At 44.7% G+C, this 18,452-nt stretch overlaps 1 protein-coding gene across 1 annotated transcript in view; it reads left to right on the top strand.

The window, feature by feature from the left end:
- The window catches only part of ABCC4 (ATP binding cassette subfamily C member 4 (PEL blood group)), a 675,760-nt gene that overhangs the window by 587,226 nt on the left and 70,082 nt on the right, over positions 1–18,452 (top strand). Inside the window, exon 29 of the mRNA XM_063953021.1 lies at positions 4,182–4,287. Within this exon, the coding sequence (XP_063809091.1) occupies positions 4,182–4,287 (106 nt within the window). The remainder of the gene's footprint in view (positions 1–4,181; positions 4,288–18,452) is intronic.

Here is an 18,452-nt window from a genome sequence, read left to right as displayed (position 1 = left end):
TGGTGGCATGAGGGTACGGAGATGCACGGCTTCTAACCAGGGCGGATTGCATCTCCAGACTCAGTACACAACACAGTACCCACACTGGCAAACAAAGCCTTAAAAAGGTTCTGTCTCCATTTTAAGCACAAATTACCTCAGCCAGTATAAAAAAAGCGGGAAGACTGCGCGCCATTGAAGGGGCGGGGTTTCACTATGAGCGTATCCAGCAGCTCACCAGCACCATTTTCCCTCTGAATTGGACGCAGACGCTGACTGACAGGGATGCGCAGCTGGTCCAGTGTAACACCAGATTACCTCAGCAGTACCAGGGGGTCATAGCAGGGGGGGAGCGATTATTAGTGTACGAAGTCCCCAATCTGGGTACTTAGTCTGCGACCCGGCTAAGCTTGGCATTCGCAATAAGGGCGCGGTGTGCTGGCTCCAAATACCTCTGTGTCTCTCTGAGAGCGATGATCTCAGGTCTGGAGGAGGGGGAATTGCTAGTGTCTCTGGATATCAAGGATGCGTACCTTCACATTCCGATCTGGCCGCCTCACCAGGTTTATCTACGCTTTGCACTACAGGGCTGTCACTACCAGTTCCAGGCCCTGCCATTTGGTCTCTCCACGGCACCGAGAGTGTTCACCAAGGTGATGGCAGAGCTGATGTTTCTCCTTTGCAAGCAGGGAGTGCACATAATACCGTACCTGGACGATCTTCTGATAAAGGCACCGTCCAGGGAAAGGTTGTTGGACAGCATTGGTCTCACAACCAAACTTCTCCTGGATCATGGGTGGATTCTAAATCTCCCGAAATCTCACTTAGAGCCAACTCGGAGGCTCCCATTTCTGGGAATAATACTGGACACAGAGTCGCAGAAAGTTTTTCTTCAGTTGGAAAAGGCATTGGTAATCCAGTCGATGATTCGGGATGTCCTGAAGTCACCCCGGATCTCAGTGCATCTATGCATTCGCTTTTTGCGGAAATTGGTGGCCTCTTACCAGGTGCTTCAGTACGGAAGGTTTCATGCGAGGCCACACCGGGGTGCATGAAAAGGCCTGTGACCACGGTTAATAAGAGTTAACCAAAGATTAACCCCGCAATATACAAACAAATCTAGAAAACCACAGCACTCGCCACCCCAGATTTGTTTGTATATTGCGGGGTTAATCTTTGGTTAACTCATATTAACCGTGGTCACAGGCCTTTTCATGCACCCCTGTGTAATCTCACTTGTTCTAAACCTGTGTCAGCTGCTCCTTAGTAATTTATCAGCCATTGTCAGGTGACTAGTGTACCTTTAAAAGCCATAAGATGTTTGGCAGATACACATTAAACCTAGTGGGCATGTGTGCAGTATATTATTTGTGATACAGTTGGCAGGTTTTAATTTTTGAGACTTTGTGATAGTGTAGGACCTGCAAGAAGGTAGCGTACCTTGGGGAGCGGTTTGCAGGCTTCCGTGCATTGGCCAATTCACTAACTAAACCCCCATCATTTATTTATTGATGATGTGAGGATAACTGAGTTTGCTATGGTGAGTGCTGAACTTTCTGTTTGTATGTATTTGGGTAGGTGGCCATGGGCTGCATGCACCCCACCCTATGAGTGGTGAGTGCAGACATTGCACCCCGCTTCTGGGGTGGTAAGTGCTGTAGTTTTCTAGATTTATTTATATATATATATATATATATATATATATATATAGAGAGAGAGAGAGAGAGAGAGAGACTTGCGTGTACGGCGACACTCAGGTCAAAAACGGTTGTGTGTCCTGTCGTTTTTGACCTGAGTGCCGCCGTACACGCAAGTCTCTATAAGGAAGCTGGTTCAGTCTCCTCTCATGGAAGGCAACGGGCAAAGGTAACCATTTATATGCGGAGATGTGCCGGGCTCAACGTGTAGTACGTCATGTGTTGTGCACTGGCTTGGTGGGTATATAAGGTGTGCAATAGGCAGTCTGCACACATATCACTCGTTGCTGTCATGGGTAAAAGAGGTGATTTGTCCAAGTTGCATAAAGGAATGATTATCGTGTCTCGGGCCAAGGGTGGCAGTATTTCTGAAACAGTGCAGTTTGTGAACTGTTCATGTGCTGCTGTGGTGGAGGTGTATCGTGACTGGTCAAATGGCACCATTGTGAGTAACTGATGTGGAAACTGCATAGCACCACATGCCATTGAAGTGAGAAGTGAACGTCGGCTGCGAAGGTGCGTGAGGGCCGACTGACATGCTTTAGTGGAGCAGCTCACCGTCCAAATGAATGTGACTAGACTGTGTGTGTATGTATGTATGTATGTATGTATGTATGTGTATATATATATATATATATATATATATATTATAAATGAGTGAATCAGTGCGCTCGTCAAATTTATGCGTAATACCTCAATACACACGCTATACAATACACATATATACTATACAATATATACTATATATTGTAATGCACTTTAAAAAGGATGGTGTTTTAAAGTCCTGGTCATCATCATACATTAGGGGGTATATATACAGATTTTTAGAAGTTGAGATGTTGCCCATAGCAACCAATTAGATTCTACTTATTTAGCTAGCACCTTCTAGAATTTAAAATCTGAGTGTTTGCTATGGGCAACATCTCCACTTCTAAAAACTCACACTTTACTAAATGTGCCCATTAAGTGTTTTCCCAAACTTGTGCTCTTTCCTGTCACAAATTGTTGTACACAGCCTGCCATTTTCAATAGAATCAATTCTTGTTTCATAATTTTTGTTGTAAAATAGTAGGGCTTGCATAAATGCAAAATTGTTAGTCCAACTAATGTGCATAAAGATGTGCTAATTGGGGTAGCTAAACCAGCCCCATTTTTGTAATCCAGGGATACAGGATTTAAAAAAATCTGTCTCCCAGTATTCCCAGCATTGAATTATACAATTAAACTATTATTATTCTGCCGACATATTGTACCACTAGTGAACAGGACTCACAAAATGATCACCTTAATCAGACACTAAGTCTTTTGCCCTGCGCCAAGCCCAGATGAGAGTTGGTCTGTAAAGAAGAGAGAGCAGGCTCCTACAGGTGGACAGGATTGTCATACAGGGACCCTGAGTTGATCCGTGCATCAGGCAACCAGCCAGCAGAGAGAAGGTTTGGCAGGTCCAAATGGCAGCATTGTCTGCCAGGGATGAGAGACAGTGTCTCCGACATAGAGAGGACCCCTGCAGTGAGTGTGCAGACGGAGCAGGTCTGCCAGGAAACAGCAGGATCTGCTTGGGATTCAGAGGACTGTCTTGGGGGCAGCAGGGCCTACAAATGGTCACTGCCAGGCCAAAATCACAGGTGGTCGTGGCGAATGGGAGAACAGTCATCAGCAGGAGATGTCAAGACGGAGAAGCAGACAGACTGGCTCAAGATGGCCGTCAAAGAAACCCTGGAAAATGTGTCAGGCATAAGCGTTGTGGTGAGGGGCAGACGCCCGCCTCTAATTACCACGGTTTCCATCTGGAAGGATCATAGCTCAGTGATACTTAGAATATCTAAAAACTGTTTGTTTTTTTCCCGTAAAGCTTTTCTAGCTTTTTTTTTTCACTTGCAGCTGGTTACTTCCATTTTTATTATTAGTATATAGCGCCAAGGGCCCCATGTATTTGTTGATTAGCTTTCATTTGGCACATATATTTTTTTACTATTCCCAATCCAGAGATTGCTGCCTCAGACTTTTTGAGGCTAAATCCTGGCATCCTGCAGATCAGGATCCCATCATTGGCTTACCTAATGCTAAAGTACAGTATAGTATTAGCATATGATGGTTGCATTATTATTTGGGATTTTTATTACTACTGTAGTTTGAGAATATACTATTTGAAGGGAAATTCAGTGATAAATTTGAAAATGAAGTCTAAGCTCAGAAGCGCACACAATATTTCTATTGTATATAATAGAACAGGTTTAATAAATAAAGAGGCTGATGTATCGGTAATTGAAACGAGTGGAGAAAATGCCCATAACAATCAGTCAGCGTCTACCTGTAATTTTATAGAATGTACTTGATAAATCCTACCCCTAAGATGATTGGTCAACTACTCCACTCTTCCCCACTTCCTGATGCATAATGTATCGGGTGAGGCATTCTTCCCGCATGTTCCTGTATGTATTCTTCCTGCATGTTCACCTACTGTATGCAAATTAAAGTGATTTCCTTTTTTTACTTTTACAGGACAGATGAGCTGATTCAGAAGACAATAAGAGAAAAATTTGCTGATTGCACGGTGCTAACAATTGCACACAGGCTGAACACCATTATTGACAGTGACAAAATTATGGTAAATTAGATTTCTTTAATACTGTTGGTTATCTTTGATTATTACTATTGAGGAATGTCTTCATAATTTGAAGTTAAAGTAACATGGTATAAACGTGACGGACATACAGTTTTGGCACGGGTTGAATCTATTTACCTTTCGTCTAAAGGGCCTGTATATCAGGTGAGGGCGGAAATGCCCTTATAACATTTTTGTTTTCTTTCTCCAGTTGAGGTTTTTAGTAGGTTATTTTATTTTATTTAGCCTCCATTGCACCTTCGCAGGCTCGCTTTGCTCGCCATGCTTTGGGCCGGGTGTCTCACTTCGCTTGCCACAGGTTACTATTCCAAATAGAAGGTGACGTTGACCCAGCCCTCTTGACAAAAGGGGATCTAGGTGCTGTCGTATTGGCACTCCCACAACAGCCATAGGTTGGTGGGAGCTGTGACTGATTCTTTGATTTCTACAGATATAAGAATGGTATGTTGTCAGATTGGAAGTTAGTCCCATCCCACTTAGTACTTTCCCCCCTTGTGATTGGGCATTTTGTTTGTGTATGACATGTTAGTGCACCTTCAGTGTAACAGAGAGGTGCGTTATTCTCTTTGCACTTATTCAGGAATTTGTATCTTTCAGTAGTGTGCTTGGTACAATCACATTTCTGCTGGTTTATCTATTGTGCAGAACATTTCACATTTACGTTTCACCGCACTTTCAATAGTTCTATTTACAGTATTTAGTATTTGATCTTATTCAGTGGCTCGAGTCCCTTATACCTGTTAATCATTCATGAAATGGTTTCAGCTTTTACATTGTATATATACATCTGTATTTGTATGACACTGGTTTGAGTTTTGTATATTTGTATTGACACCTTTATTACTGTGGAGTAGTACAGTTCACAATGTCAGTGTCAGCCACTAGTTTTTTTCTAGCAGGTGATTGTTAACGTGTGACCTTATACGTGGGTATACTTATATGGCTATGATTCCTTAATTGATATTTCATTCCATCTTTATGGATGCACATGTGCTCATTATGGGGGATTGGTAAAGAGGCAAAAGCAAACCCAGCGAGTGGGTATAAATGTAGCTGTAGGAGGGGCAGAGGGTAAAGTATGAAATGCAGAAGTGTTAGATAAAGGGTGTGTGTGCGCGCGTTTGTGTGTGTGTGTAGCATGGAAGAGCAGACAGTATGTGTCAACATGCATTTTCACCCCTTCCAGTGCTAAATTAACACCTAACTCTACAGCAGTCCTCATGTTGCTAATGGTCTTTTAACATGTGTGTTTTATGATATTATGGGGCAGATGTATTAAGCCTGGAGAATGGATAAAGAAGTGATAAGTGCATGGTGATAATGCACCAGCCAATCAGCTCCTGTCATTTTTCAAATCCATAATGATTGGCTGGTGCGTTATCACCTTGCGCTTATCACTGGTTTATCACTTCTGTATCCTTTCTCCAGGTTAATACATCTGCTCCTATGTTTTTGAAAATAATTTTCTTCTAAAGTAGTAACGCTTCTTTCCTACCCAGTTGCATTATTTGTTATCCAGTCTGTTCCCAATACTTACCTCAACTCTTTCTCTCACTTTGTTGTTCTATGACTCGCATCACGTGAGAGCACCCTTCTTCATAGAATAATTTAAACCAGGGGTATTCAATAGGCAGCCTTCCAGCTGCTGTGGAACTACACATCCCAGCATGCCCTGACACCGTTTTAGAATGCCCTAATAGCAAAACTGTGACAGGACATGCTGGAATGTGTAGTTTCATAGCCGTTAAAGGCTGCCTGTTGTGTATCCTGCTTGTTTTCACTGATTCATCTAAGTAGATCTTAGAAACTATTTTCCTTTCTCTGCCTGTGTTGACTGTATAAAATGAAAACTATTAAAATTGACATAACGTTGTTGGTTGTTTTGGTCATGTAATGAACAAAGCAACAATTATTATAAAATCCCTGTATGTTTGTAAATACAGCTGGTTTGGGAATAGAGATTAAGATGAGTTTAATTCAGAATTCACCAAATAAATGCATATACTCTGCAGATAGAGTTGCATTTGTTTTTGTTAACACCAGTATACAGTACCAGCACTTAGGAGGGATGAAAGTGATATGGGTGACAACACTGTTCTTCTTGTGTTCTCTCACTTTATAACCATAAATAATATGGTACAGTCATGTAGCGAAGATAAAACTCATACAGTAATTGTCATTTTGATCTTGGGCAAGCCATCTTCCCTTTTGTTGAGTACTGTAAGCAATTTGCCAATAAAGCTGTTCAGCATTAGCACTGTCATCATAACATCACTTAATTACTATTGGTAAACTCATTATAATCCCATTGTTCATCCCTGGATTATATCTCTTTACAAATACAAGTGGGATGTATGTTTTTGCTTATTGTTATAAAGACTAACAAAAGAAGTATATGGAAACATCTGTGGAATAATTAATCGCATTATTATGACTCTTGTTTACTTGCTGGTTATCCAAAGGGATTCAGCTAGTTTTAATTCATAATTCTTTAATAAATTAAGCCTCATTATTATGGTATTTTTTCCTTAATCATTTTCCATGATGATGATGATTTTTTTTTCTTTCTATTGTAATGCCTATTTCTCTGGCTGGGTCCACAGGATTATCCACAGGATAACATTGGGATATTGTCGAGCGACAGCGAAAATGGCACCAACACGGTCACAAGCTTTCTGGCCTCCCAGGATGCATTGGGGCCTCCACTATATAGTCCCGCCCACTGACTCAGATCAGTTTTTTGCTTGGTGTGGCAGGAAGCCGCATGGTCACAGGGCTGCTGAGAAAGCAGCCTCAAGTTTTCATTACTTTATTTTTATAGACTTACTGTTTTGGTTTTTGAGCGACTTCTCTTAACAGCGTTTTAAACGCATATTAGACAGAGTCGCTCCAACAACTCCCCACTGGGTCGCAACAACGATTACCTTTGCGGTACAGTGCTGTCTCGACGGGCGTCTGTGTCGGATGTTCTAGCAGGTCCAGCGGACGTTACCAGGCTGTGGCCGGAGCATGGGGAGACGGTGAGTCTATGGACTTCCTCTTACTAGAGGGGTCAGGACACAGCTACACTGATTTGGTGGAGTCTGCAAACAGTGTGTTGATGCGCCGAACATCTCGAGTGTGGACAGCGCTACGCTCTGGGGATCATAGGCGCCAGGACTAGGTGAGGCCGCGATCCTGGGAGTTTAAGTCAACAGGGGGTTTCAGACGCTCTCCTGGCCGTCCCTCCTCCGAGTTCATGGCCAGTTCCCGCGTATCTCTCGTTTCATGAACTGAATGACCTCACTTCCGGTCAGACGCTACCACGAGGGTACTCGGTCGCAGCTTAATCACTGCGGTTGTGTACACTGGATATAAACCCGCCCAGAACGAGTCGCAGGCCTTTAGTGTCTGCATGCACGTGGAGTCGCTCAGCGTCCGTGTCCGTTGGTGAGCGTCCGTGTCCGTTATCAGTTACCAAATGCGGCAGTGTACACCAGTAGCGTCTGAATCCACTCAGCGTCTTACGAGCGTCTTTGCTTGGATATGGAAGTGTGGTGAGTCTCCCTGTATCCCGCTCTCTGGAGGCAGGGTATACAGTACTAAAAATTCCTTCTACTTCTTAGTGTGCATTGTTAATTTTTAGTACCTATTGCATATGAGACCTGTATATTACTGTGTTTTCTGCATGTTATGTTGAAAAAAGAACCAGTTAAACAGAAGTACAATTTTCCTACTTATGTATAAGTTATTATGGAGGTTGTATTCTCATATGACAATGTCTAATGCTTTAACATGTGAGTGACTGCTAGTATGCATGCTGACTTTTCTGTGTAATGTCAGTCCTGTTCTGACCCTCAAATCAGGTGCACTGTGGTCAGATTGATTTCACCTCTATATACTGATTATAGGGTGTTTTTCAGTCACAAAATTGTGTAGTCAATATCAGAAAAAATGTCTGTCAGCGGCAAAAGTGATGAGGAGAATTTGTCAAGCACTCCCATAGCCCTAACATGCTTATCTTGTAAGTCAGGGGTAAATGATATGAATCAATTGGTCACTTATGAGGGTTTGTGTGCAAACTGTTTCGCTTTTCAGCGAAGTAAAAAACAGGAATTGGTTCAACCTCCAGTAGAGCCACCATGGAATATGTTCGCAAAGACTCTGTCTTCAATAGCGGACAGGTTAGCTCCAGTAGCACCACCTCAAGGGTTAGGTTACACTATGAACCCATACATGCAGCTCCCTTCCTATGGTTTGGTTCCAGTAGCCTCTACAAGCAACCAAGGGGCAGGTAAGACTAAGACAGATACGTCTGTATGGCAGACTACACAAGAGGATACATCGGATGATGATGCGGAAACAATAGATACTCTGTATGATGATCAGTCGCAGAGCTTTAGTTCAGATGATGTAGCTGAACTCATTAATGCAGTAAAGGCTGTGCTTTCTCTGGAAGAACCAGCCAAGACCGCGTTAAAAGTAAAAGCACCTGTATTCAAAAGAACAAAGTCAGTGAAAGCTGAATTTCCAGCGCCAGAGGAGTTGACGGAAATGATGGATGAGTCTTGGGCAGCGCCCGGTAAAAAGTATAAGATTCCTAGGAGATGGGATTCTTATTATCCATTTCCTGCTGGAGATTGTTCGAAGAGAGAAGTTCCTCCAAAAGTAGATGCACATGTTCTGCGACTCGTGCATAAATCTGCTTTGCCACTGTCATCTACCTCTTTGAATGATGTCACAGACAGGAGGGTAGAGAGCCTATTGAAAAATATTTTTTCTCTGGTGGGTGCAGTGGTAAGACCTGCTATGGCTTCGGCCTGGGTAGCAAAGGCAATGGGCGAATGGATAGAGGAACTAGAGAATGACATCCCCTCTCCTACTAGGGAGCAAGAGGATCGTCTTTGCCGTTTAAGACAATCTGCCCAGTATTTAGAAGAAGCAGCCATTGATGTAGGCACTGTTGCTTCTAAAGCTTCAGCCCTGGTAGTAGTCGCTCGCAGAGCAGTCTGGCTACGGACCTGGAAGGCAGATGCGGAGTCCAAGAAGGAATTGGAAGCATTGCCTTTCGTGGGTAATATATTATTTGGAAAACCTTTATCGGATATCCTAGAGTCAGAGGCTGAATCGAAGAAGGTCAGATTTCCGGCTACCTATACCCCTAAATCCAAGGGTTTAAAATTTCGCTCATTTCGCTGGCAAAGCGAAAGGTAAAGAGGAGCCTAAACAACCCCAGTTTAAATCCAGGGGTAGGAAGCAGTGGGCTAGCAAAAAGCCAGCTTCCAAACCTGAACAGAAACCCTCAGCCTGAAGAGACGGGCCTCCGCCTGGAGGATTCCAGGGTTGGGGGCCGACTCCTGCAATTTGCACGCATATGTCAACAGCAGATGCCTGGGTGCAGAAGGTAGATTTTTTTGCACCAGCCCGTCTCGTATAGAGTCGAAGGCCAATGCCCTGCAAGAAGCAGTCCAAAAATTACTGCAGTCAGGTGTGATTGTCCCAGTACCTCCATCACAAAAGGGACAGGGCTATTACTCCAATCTGTTTCTAATCCAGAAACCAAATGGGTCATATCGACCAATTCTAAATCTGAAGATGTTGAACAACTACATATGGATCCCGAAGTTCCACATGGAGACGTTACGCTCCATAATGTTGGCTATGGAACCAGGGGACTATATGGTATCTCTGGATGTACGGGATGCTTACCTGCATGTACCTATAGCACTATCACATCAGTGTTACCTCAGGTTTGCCATCCTCAAGGAACACTTCCAGTTCTAAGCTCTGCCCTTCGGGCTAGCTACAGCACCCAGGGTGTTTACCAAGATCATGGTGGTTATGGCAGCTTGTCTGTGCAAACAAGGTATAAGAATATTCCCATACCTAGACGACCTATTAATCTTAGCACAGTCGCAAGATTTACTGTTGAGCCATCTCCAACAGACGATAGTTTGTTTACAGAGACACGGGTGCCTCATAAATTGGGAGAAGTCGTCCCTGAATCCGTCACAGCGGATGGTTCATTTGGGAGCCATATTGGATTCAGACCTACAGAGAGTTCTCTTACCAGAGAAGAAAATAGTCAAGATGCAGGTCATGGCTCAGGAAGCGTTGCAAGCCCAGACAATGTCAGTCCATGCAGCAATGCGACTGTTGGGTCTGATGGTATCAACGTTCGACATGGTGGAATATGCGCAATTCCACTCCAGACCGTTGCAGCATCTCATTTTGACCAAATGGAACGGAAATTATCAAACAATAAAGAAGCAGATGATAAAGATTCCAGTAAATGTAAAAAGGTCTCTAGCATGGTGGCTGCAGACAGGCCATTTAAACAAGGGGAGACCCTTTTGGATAAAAGAGTGGCAAGTCCTGACGACAGATGCCAGCCTACAAGGCTGGGGGGCGGTACTCGGAAGCCTATGGTTCCAGGGAAAATGGACCGCAAGGGAAAGTCGCCTGCCGATAAATCTGTTAGAAATAAGAGCCATTTACTTGGCCCTAGTTCAGGCAAAGGACAATCTACAAGGAAGACCAGTCCAGATCCGCTCAGACAATGCGACGGCAGTAGCATACCTCAATCATCAAGGAGGAACTCACAGCAAGAGTCTGATGGAGGAAGTAACTCCCATTCTAAAATGGGCGGAACTCCATCTCCCAGCATTGTCAGCAGTATTTGTCCCGGGTGTACTAAGTTGGGAAGCGGATTTTCTCAGTCGGCACACCATTCAGGAAACCGAATGGGCACTACACCCAGAAGTGTTTCAGACACTGGTGAACAGATGGGGTCTACCGGAGATGGACCTAATGGCGTCTCGTCTAAACAACAAAGTTCCGAGGTACGGATCAAGAACAAGGGACCCAGGAGCGATCCTGGTAGACGCACTGTCAGTAGAATGGAGGTTTCGGCTGGCATATCTGTTCCCTCCAATATCTCTGTTACCCAGAGTATTGAGAAAGATAAAACAGGCAAAAGGAGCAATCATTCTAATAGCTCCAGCTTGGCCAAGAAGGCATTGGTACACAGATCTGTTGAGAATGTCCGTGGAAGCACCGATACTGCTCCCTCAACGTCCAGATCTGTTAATGCAGGGTCCTTGTTGTCACAGTCATCTGGATCTCCTGTCTTTGACGGCGTGGCTGTTGAAACCTCTATCTTAGAGGCTAAAGGATTTTCAAAGCAGGTAATCCAAACCATGCTTAGAGCAAGAAAGCCTTCTTCGGCCCGTGTATATCATAGAATATGGCAGGCCTATATTCATTGGTGTTCTGGAAAAAATTACAATCCGAGATCTTTTAAAGTAGCTAGAATTTTGGATTTCCTGCAGGCAGGATTGGATAAAGGGTTGAAGGTTGCTTCCTTGAGGGTGCAAGTCTCAGCGTTGACTGTATGGTTTCAGCAGAAGATTGCTGACTTACAGGATGTACGTACATTTTTCCAAGGAGTAGTACATATTCAACCTCCATTTGTTCCTCCTGCAGCTCCCTGGGATTTGAATTTAGTTCTTAAATTTCTCCAGGGTCCTTTGTTTGAACCACTTGAGAGAGCGGATCTTAAGTGGTTAATGGTTAAAGTTCTTTTTTTACTGGCAATGGCGTCAGCCAGAAGAGTGTCAGATTTAGGAGCATTATCATGTAAGTCTCCTTTCCTAAGTTTTTTTCCAGACAGAGCAGTTCTCAGAACGAGATCTAGTTATCTTCCAAAGGTGGTGTCAAAGTTTCACCTGAATGAAGAGATTGTAGTCACAGCTTTTCAGGTATCGGGACTATCTGCGGGAGAAGCGTCACTGGACGTGGTCCGGGCTTTAAAAATCTACATAGATCGTATTAGTGCCATCAGGAAAACAGATTCCCTCTTCATCCTCTACGGATTCCATAGGAGAGGTTGGCCTGCTAGTAAACAGACGCTGGCGAGATGGCTCCGAATGGTAATATCAGAAGCTTATTCTCATGCAGATCTCCCTATTCCGGCTAATGTCTCTGGACACTCTACACGTAAGGTAGGTCCTTCTTGGGCAGCACAACAGGGTGCATCAGCAGAACAGATATGTAGGGCAGCCACATGGTGTTCCATAAACACATTTATCAGACATTATGCCTTGGATACTTTTGCCTCTCATGACGCAGACTTCGGGCGAAAGGTCCTCCTGTGCAATCAGGAGCGTCCCCACCACTAAAATGGCTTTGGGAATCCCAATGTTATCCTGTGGATAATCCTGTGGACCCAGCCAGAGAAATAAACGTTATGGTAAGAACTTACCGTTGATAACGTGATTTCTCTTATGTCCACAGGTATCCACAGGGATCCCACCCTGACGCATCTGATTTGAGGATCTAGACAAACACTAAAAACCTCTTCCTTCTTGTATGGAAGGGTGTGCATGTGTGTTCTTATCGCCTGTACAGGTCTCTACCTAATGTTCCTGCCTAAAATCGCTGTGGAAAGAACTGATCTGACTGAGTCAGTGGGCGGGACTATATAGTGGAGGCCCCAATGCATCCTGGGAGGCCAGAAAGCTCGTGACCGTGTTGGTGCCATTTTCGCTGTCGCTCGACAATATCCCAATGTTATCCTGTGGATACCTGTGGACATAAGAGAAATCACGTTATCAATGGTAAGTTCTTACCATAACGTTTATTTCTAACATTGTATAGTCTTTAGTAATGTAGAAGCATTTATATAGACGACAGCTGAAACAATGTACTAGAAATGTGCATGCATTCTGCTCAGTGGAAAATGCACTCATGTCAGCCCTACAGCACACTCATATGTTTGCTCATATGCAATTCCCCTTTCTTATGCAGGATATTAAAGGTTTTCATTCAAAGTCTTACAGATTATTTGAGTGGGTGCGTTTCCTGTATAGTATTATGTCTAGATGAATCATAGTTCTCTTACATTTAGTAGCTGTTCTTTGCCAGGCATAGACGTGTGTACATGATAAGCAAGTGCTACTGTACGGAGACTGAGATGAGCATGTCAGATTTCCCGGCTGTTTGCTTTTTCCCAATGTTCAATTAAAGAAGACAGATAAATGAAATGGAGTGCCAATAAAAAGGAAATTTAGAAACTCATGATTTATGCTGGGAGAACATCCAAAATTAAGAAGATAAAGTTACTGCCTGAGCAGCATTTAAGCTCCTACCCTCAAATGTATTTTATCAAATTTGAATTGAAACTATTGTAGTTTTGTTTTCAAAACACACAAATGAACTTATTATAAAATGACCATGGTATTGACATATAGAGTAACAATGCATATGCCTATCTATGCTGCCTATTTTTTCCGGATTATTGCAATCCATTATTATACCTCATTAGGTACACTGAAACTATTTTCCTCTTAGCTAAACCTCTACAACTATAAGATGTTATCCTGTGTGCTAGAGAACTATTTAATACTATCCACATTATAGCACCTCTTTCCTCCTCTGTGTTCATCTGCATAGGCGTGCGTAGCACATTTTATTATGGTATGTACCGTCAGAGTGGTTTTTCTAGCACCACCTATCGCGCGTGTCTAGCACCACCTATTGGCACTCACTGCAGTATAAAACATCTCTCAGCACACCATCATATCCTTCCTGAGTCGCCTCTCAGCCACACCATCATCCCCCCTGCATTGTCTCTCAGCCACACCATCATCCCCCCTGCATTGTCTCTCAGCCACACCATCATATCCTCCCTGCATCATCTCCCAGCCACACCATCATATCCTCCCTGCGTCATCTCTCAGCCACACTATCATCCCCCTGCATCTCTCAGCCACACCATCATATCCTCCCTGCGTCATCTCTCAGCCACAACATCATATCCTCCCTGCGTCATCTCTCAGCCACACCATAATTTCCTCCCTGTGTCATCTCTCATCCACACCATCATCTCCTCCCTGCATTGTCTCTCAGCCACACCATCATATCCTCCCTGTGTCATCTCTTAGCCACACCATCGTCTCCTCCTGCATCATCTCTCAGTCACACCATCATCTCCCCTGCATCATCTCTCAGCCACACCATCATATCCTCCCTGCATCATCTCAGCAACACCATTATATCCTCCCTGCGTCATCTCAGCCACACCATCATCTCCTCCCTGCATCGTCTCTCAGCCACACCATCATATCCTCCCTGCGTCATCTCAGCAACACCATTATAGCCTCCCTGCATCTCTCAGCCACACCATCATCTCCCTGCATCGTCTCTCAGCCACACCATCATATCCTCCCTGCATCATCTCAGCCACACCATCATCTCCTCCCTGCATCATTCTCTCAGCCACACCATCATCTCTTCCCTGCATCGTCTCTCAGCCACAACATCATACCCTCCCTGCGTCATCTCTCAGCCACACCATCATCTCCCTGTGTAATCTCTCATCCACACCATTATCTCCTCCCTGCATTGTCTCTCAGCAACACCATCATATCCTCCCTGCGTCATCTCTCAGCAGCACCATAATCTCCTGCCTGCATCTCTCACCATCCTCACTTTGTGTCTCTCAGATTTCCCCCTTCATTCTGTGTGTCTCAGGCTGCCCCCTTCATTCTGTGTCTCTCAGCCTCATACCCTTCACTGTCTCTCAACATCCCTCTTCACCCTGTATCTCTCAGCCTGCCCCCTTCATTCAATGTCTGTCTGCCTCATACCCTTCACTGTCTCTCAACCTGCCCCCTACCTCACTCTGTCTCTATCGCTCAGCCTGCCCCCTTCATTCTGTTTCTCAGCTTCATACATTTCACTGTCACTCAACCTGCCCCAACTCACTGAGTGTCTTTCAGACTGCCACCCTTCATTCTGTATCTCTCAGCCTCATACCCTTCACTGTCTCTCAGCCTGTGTCCCCACACTCTGTGTCTCAGCCTGCCAACCTCACTCTGTGTCTCTCAGCCTAATACCCTTCACTGTCACTCAACCTGCCCCCCATCACTCTGTGTCTCCCTCTCCCCTAACTCTGTTTCTCAGCAACCCCACCCCTCACTCTGTGTCTCGACCTCATGTCTTTCACTGTCACTCAACCTGCCTCCCAACTCTGTGTCTCTCAGAAATACTCCCCACCCCCTTACTCTTTGTCTTTCAGCAAACACCCCCCACCCACTCTGTTTCTCTCAGCAACCCCCCTTCCCGTTCACTGCCAGCCACTCTTACCCGTGTGTCTCTGTGAGCCGCACCTGTGTGTCTCTGTGAGCCGCGGACAATGAGGCCAGGTAGACACTGCAGTCAGTAATGCCGGCGTCACGCTCCCTGACTATATAAATAAATATATATATATATATATATATATATATATATATATACTGTATATGGGAAATACCACTGACTAATCACAAGATCTCCTGAACCATAAGGAGTAGGAACTTGACATTTGGACAGAAGCTTGCTTTTGTGACGTAGGCACCCACTTAGAAGGGATTTTTCAAAATTCCACCAATGGGTTAGAAGAGGTGAGATTATTATTGGGAATTCCCCCCTCACAGAGCAGAGTTAAGAAAGCCTACCCAGCCGGGGCTATATAGAATGCATGGTGCCGGCGAAACCAAGTCACAGAGGGGGGAGGACACAATGCTCTGTTCCTGGATTTCCTTGCCAGTGGCAGCTACAGAGCAGTCCATTATTCAAATAGGGGAGCCACATCAACTGCCACCCCTAAACACTGTCAAACATCGCTGGGTGTGGTTACCCTATTTGAAGAATGGACTGCTCTGCCACTGCCAAGGAAATCCAGTCTTATGGTTCAGGAGATTTTGTGATGAGTCAGTGGTATTTACCTTTTAAGTGCTTTACCAACATATTTACAGTCAGGAAAGGATAGTGCCTCAATTATCAGAGGTTAACCTGTCACTTGAACTAAACATTTCCGAACCTCTCAGGAAACGTTGATAGTCAGCAACTGCTTATCTGCTGTGTAAAGGGTACTGACAGCTCTCCCAGTGACCTTAAGTGTTGTGTGAAAATCTTTACCTTTTTACCTTAAAGGAGAAGCCTTAAGAAGGGCGAGAATCTAAGCAAGGAGACCAAGGGCCCTTTGGAATAGTCAGCCTATCCCAGCAAACCTTACATATTTAACATACAGCGCGCGGAGCTTGGTCTGTCATCCCAGCATTTACAGTACAGCACTGAGCAGGGCAGCATCAAAGGCGTGCTAGCCTTTTGACAGCATTAATCCGGGGAAGGCCCACCCGGAGGTGTGGCCTGAAAAGATTGGCAGTATACTGGAAATTCCATAGCAAAGCACGAGTGTTCAGCTAGTAGCTCATAATTGTTATCTTTCTTTTCACAGTGTTTCTGTATCTTGCTTAGAACATTGCATAACGATATTGTAACTAGAGATGTGCGCCGGATCATTTTTGCTGGATTTGAATTTGTCTCTGATTCGTCGTCCAGATTTGGATTTGGCAAACTGCCGTGACTGTTTTTTTTTTTTTTTTTCCCCTAAAGTACTATCAACCTCAATAACATTAATTTCCAGTCAATTTTGACCACCTCACAGCTTACAATATTGTTTTCACCATTATTGGACAAAGGCTGCAGCGACCTGGGTGGTTGCTAAATGACAGAGCAGTGGCACAAACACACAGCAGTTTATAGCATATCTATGAAACATTGCCACACAGTAGTGGCAGAAATGAAAGTTGGTGCAAGATGGACTTGTCCTTGGGCCCTCCTATTCACTCGTATGATGGATATTAAAAAGGACATGCACACTTTAACAGACCAAGCACTTCAGCAACAGGGACTGACACTTTTGTTGCTGAAGTGCTTGGTTTGTTTGGGCCTCCACAAAACAAGCTACCAATTGGCTTAAGGTAACAGCTCTTCAGTGGCAAGATGTCATCACCATTGCAATCATAACAGAATATTAATTAATCCCTGCTGGAATCCACTATTACAGAAGCATCTGTACTTCCTCGTGGAATTTCCAGTTCATTTTGATGAACATCAACTTTTCCACATTTTGAGGAAGTAGCCTACTATGCCGTTCGCTCACAAAGCAAACCAACCAGTACAAAAATTATATATATATATATATATTTATTTATTTCTCTAACGTCCTAGTGGATGCTGGGGACTCCGTAAGGACCATGGGGAATAGACGGGCTCCGCAGGAGACTGGGCACTCTAAGAAAGATTTAGTACTACTGGTGTGCACTGGCTCCTCCCTCTATGCCCCTCCTCCAGACCTCAGTTAGAATCTGTACCCGGAAGGAGCTGGGTGCATTTTAGTGAGCTCTCCTGAGCTTGCTAATAAGAAAGTATTTTAGTTAGGTTTTTTATTTTCAGAGAGCTTCTGCTGGCAACAGACTCTCTGCTACGTGGGACTGAGGGGAGAGAAGCAAACCTACTAACTGCGGCTAGGTTGCGCTTCTTAGGCTACTGGACACCATTAGCTCCAGAGGGATCGAACACAGGAACCTAACCTTGGTCGTCCGTTCCCGGAGCCGCGCCGCCGTTCCCCTCGCAGAGCCAGAAGACAGAAGCCGGCGGGTTGAAGCAAGAAGACGTCAAAATCGGCAGCAGAAGACTCCTGTCTTCATATGAGGTAGCGCACAGCACTGCAGCTGTGCGCCATTGCGCCCACACTAACCCACACACTCCGGTCACTGTAGGGCGCAGGGGGGGGGGCCCTGGGCAGCAATTGTTACCTCCTGCCAAAAAAGCAGCATATATACAGCTGGGCACTGTAATATGCATGAGCCCCCGCCATTACTTTTACACAAAATAGTGGGACAGAAGCCTGCTGCTGAGGGGGCGGGGCCTTCTTCCTCAGCACTCACCAGCACCATTTTCTCTCCACAGCTCCGCTGAGAAGAAGCTCCCCAGGCTCTCCCCTGCAGACTCACGGTAGAAAGAGGGTAAAAAGAGAGGGGGGGCACATAAATTTAGCGCATTAATCATATATACAGCAGCTACTGGGTAAACACTAAGTTACTGTGTGATTCCTGGGTCATATAGCGCTGGGGTGTGTGCTGGCATACTCTCTCTCTGTCTCTCCAAAAGGCCTTGTGGGGGTCCTGTCCTCATATAGAACATCCCCTGTGTGTGTGGTGTGTCGGTACGCGTGTGTCGACATGTTTGACGAGGAGGGCTATGTGGAGGCAGAGCAAGTGCAGATGAATGACGTGTCTCCGCCGACGGCGCCGACACCTGATTGGATGGATATGTGGAAG

This window comes from Pseudophryne corroboree, chromosome 2, assembly GCF_028390025.1.
Source record: "Pseudophryne corroboree isolate aPseCor3 chromosome 2, aPseCor3.hap2, whole genome shotgun sequence".
Classification (NCBI taxonomy): Eukaryota; Metazoa; Chordata; class Amphibia; order Anura; family Myobatrachidae; genus Pseudophryne; species Pseudophryne corroboree.
Note: the sequence above shows the minus strand (reverse complement) of the source record. Positions and strands in the feature narration are given on the sequence as shown.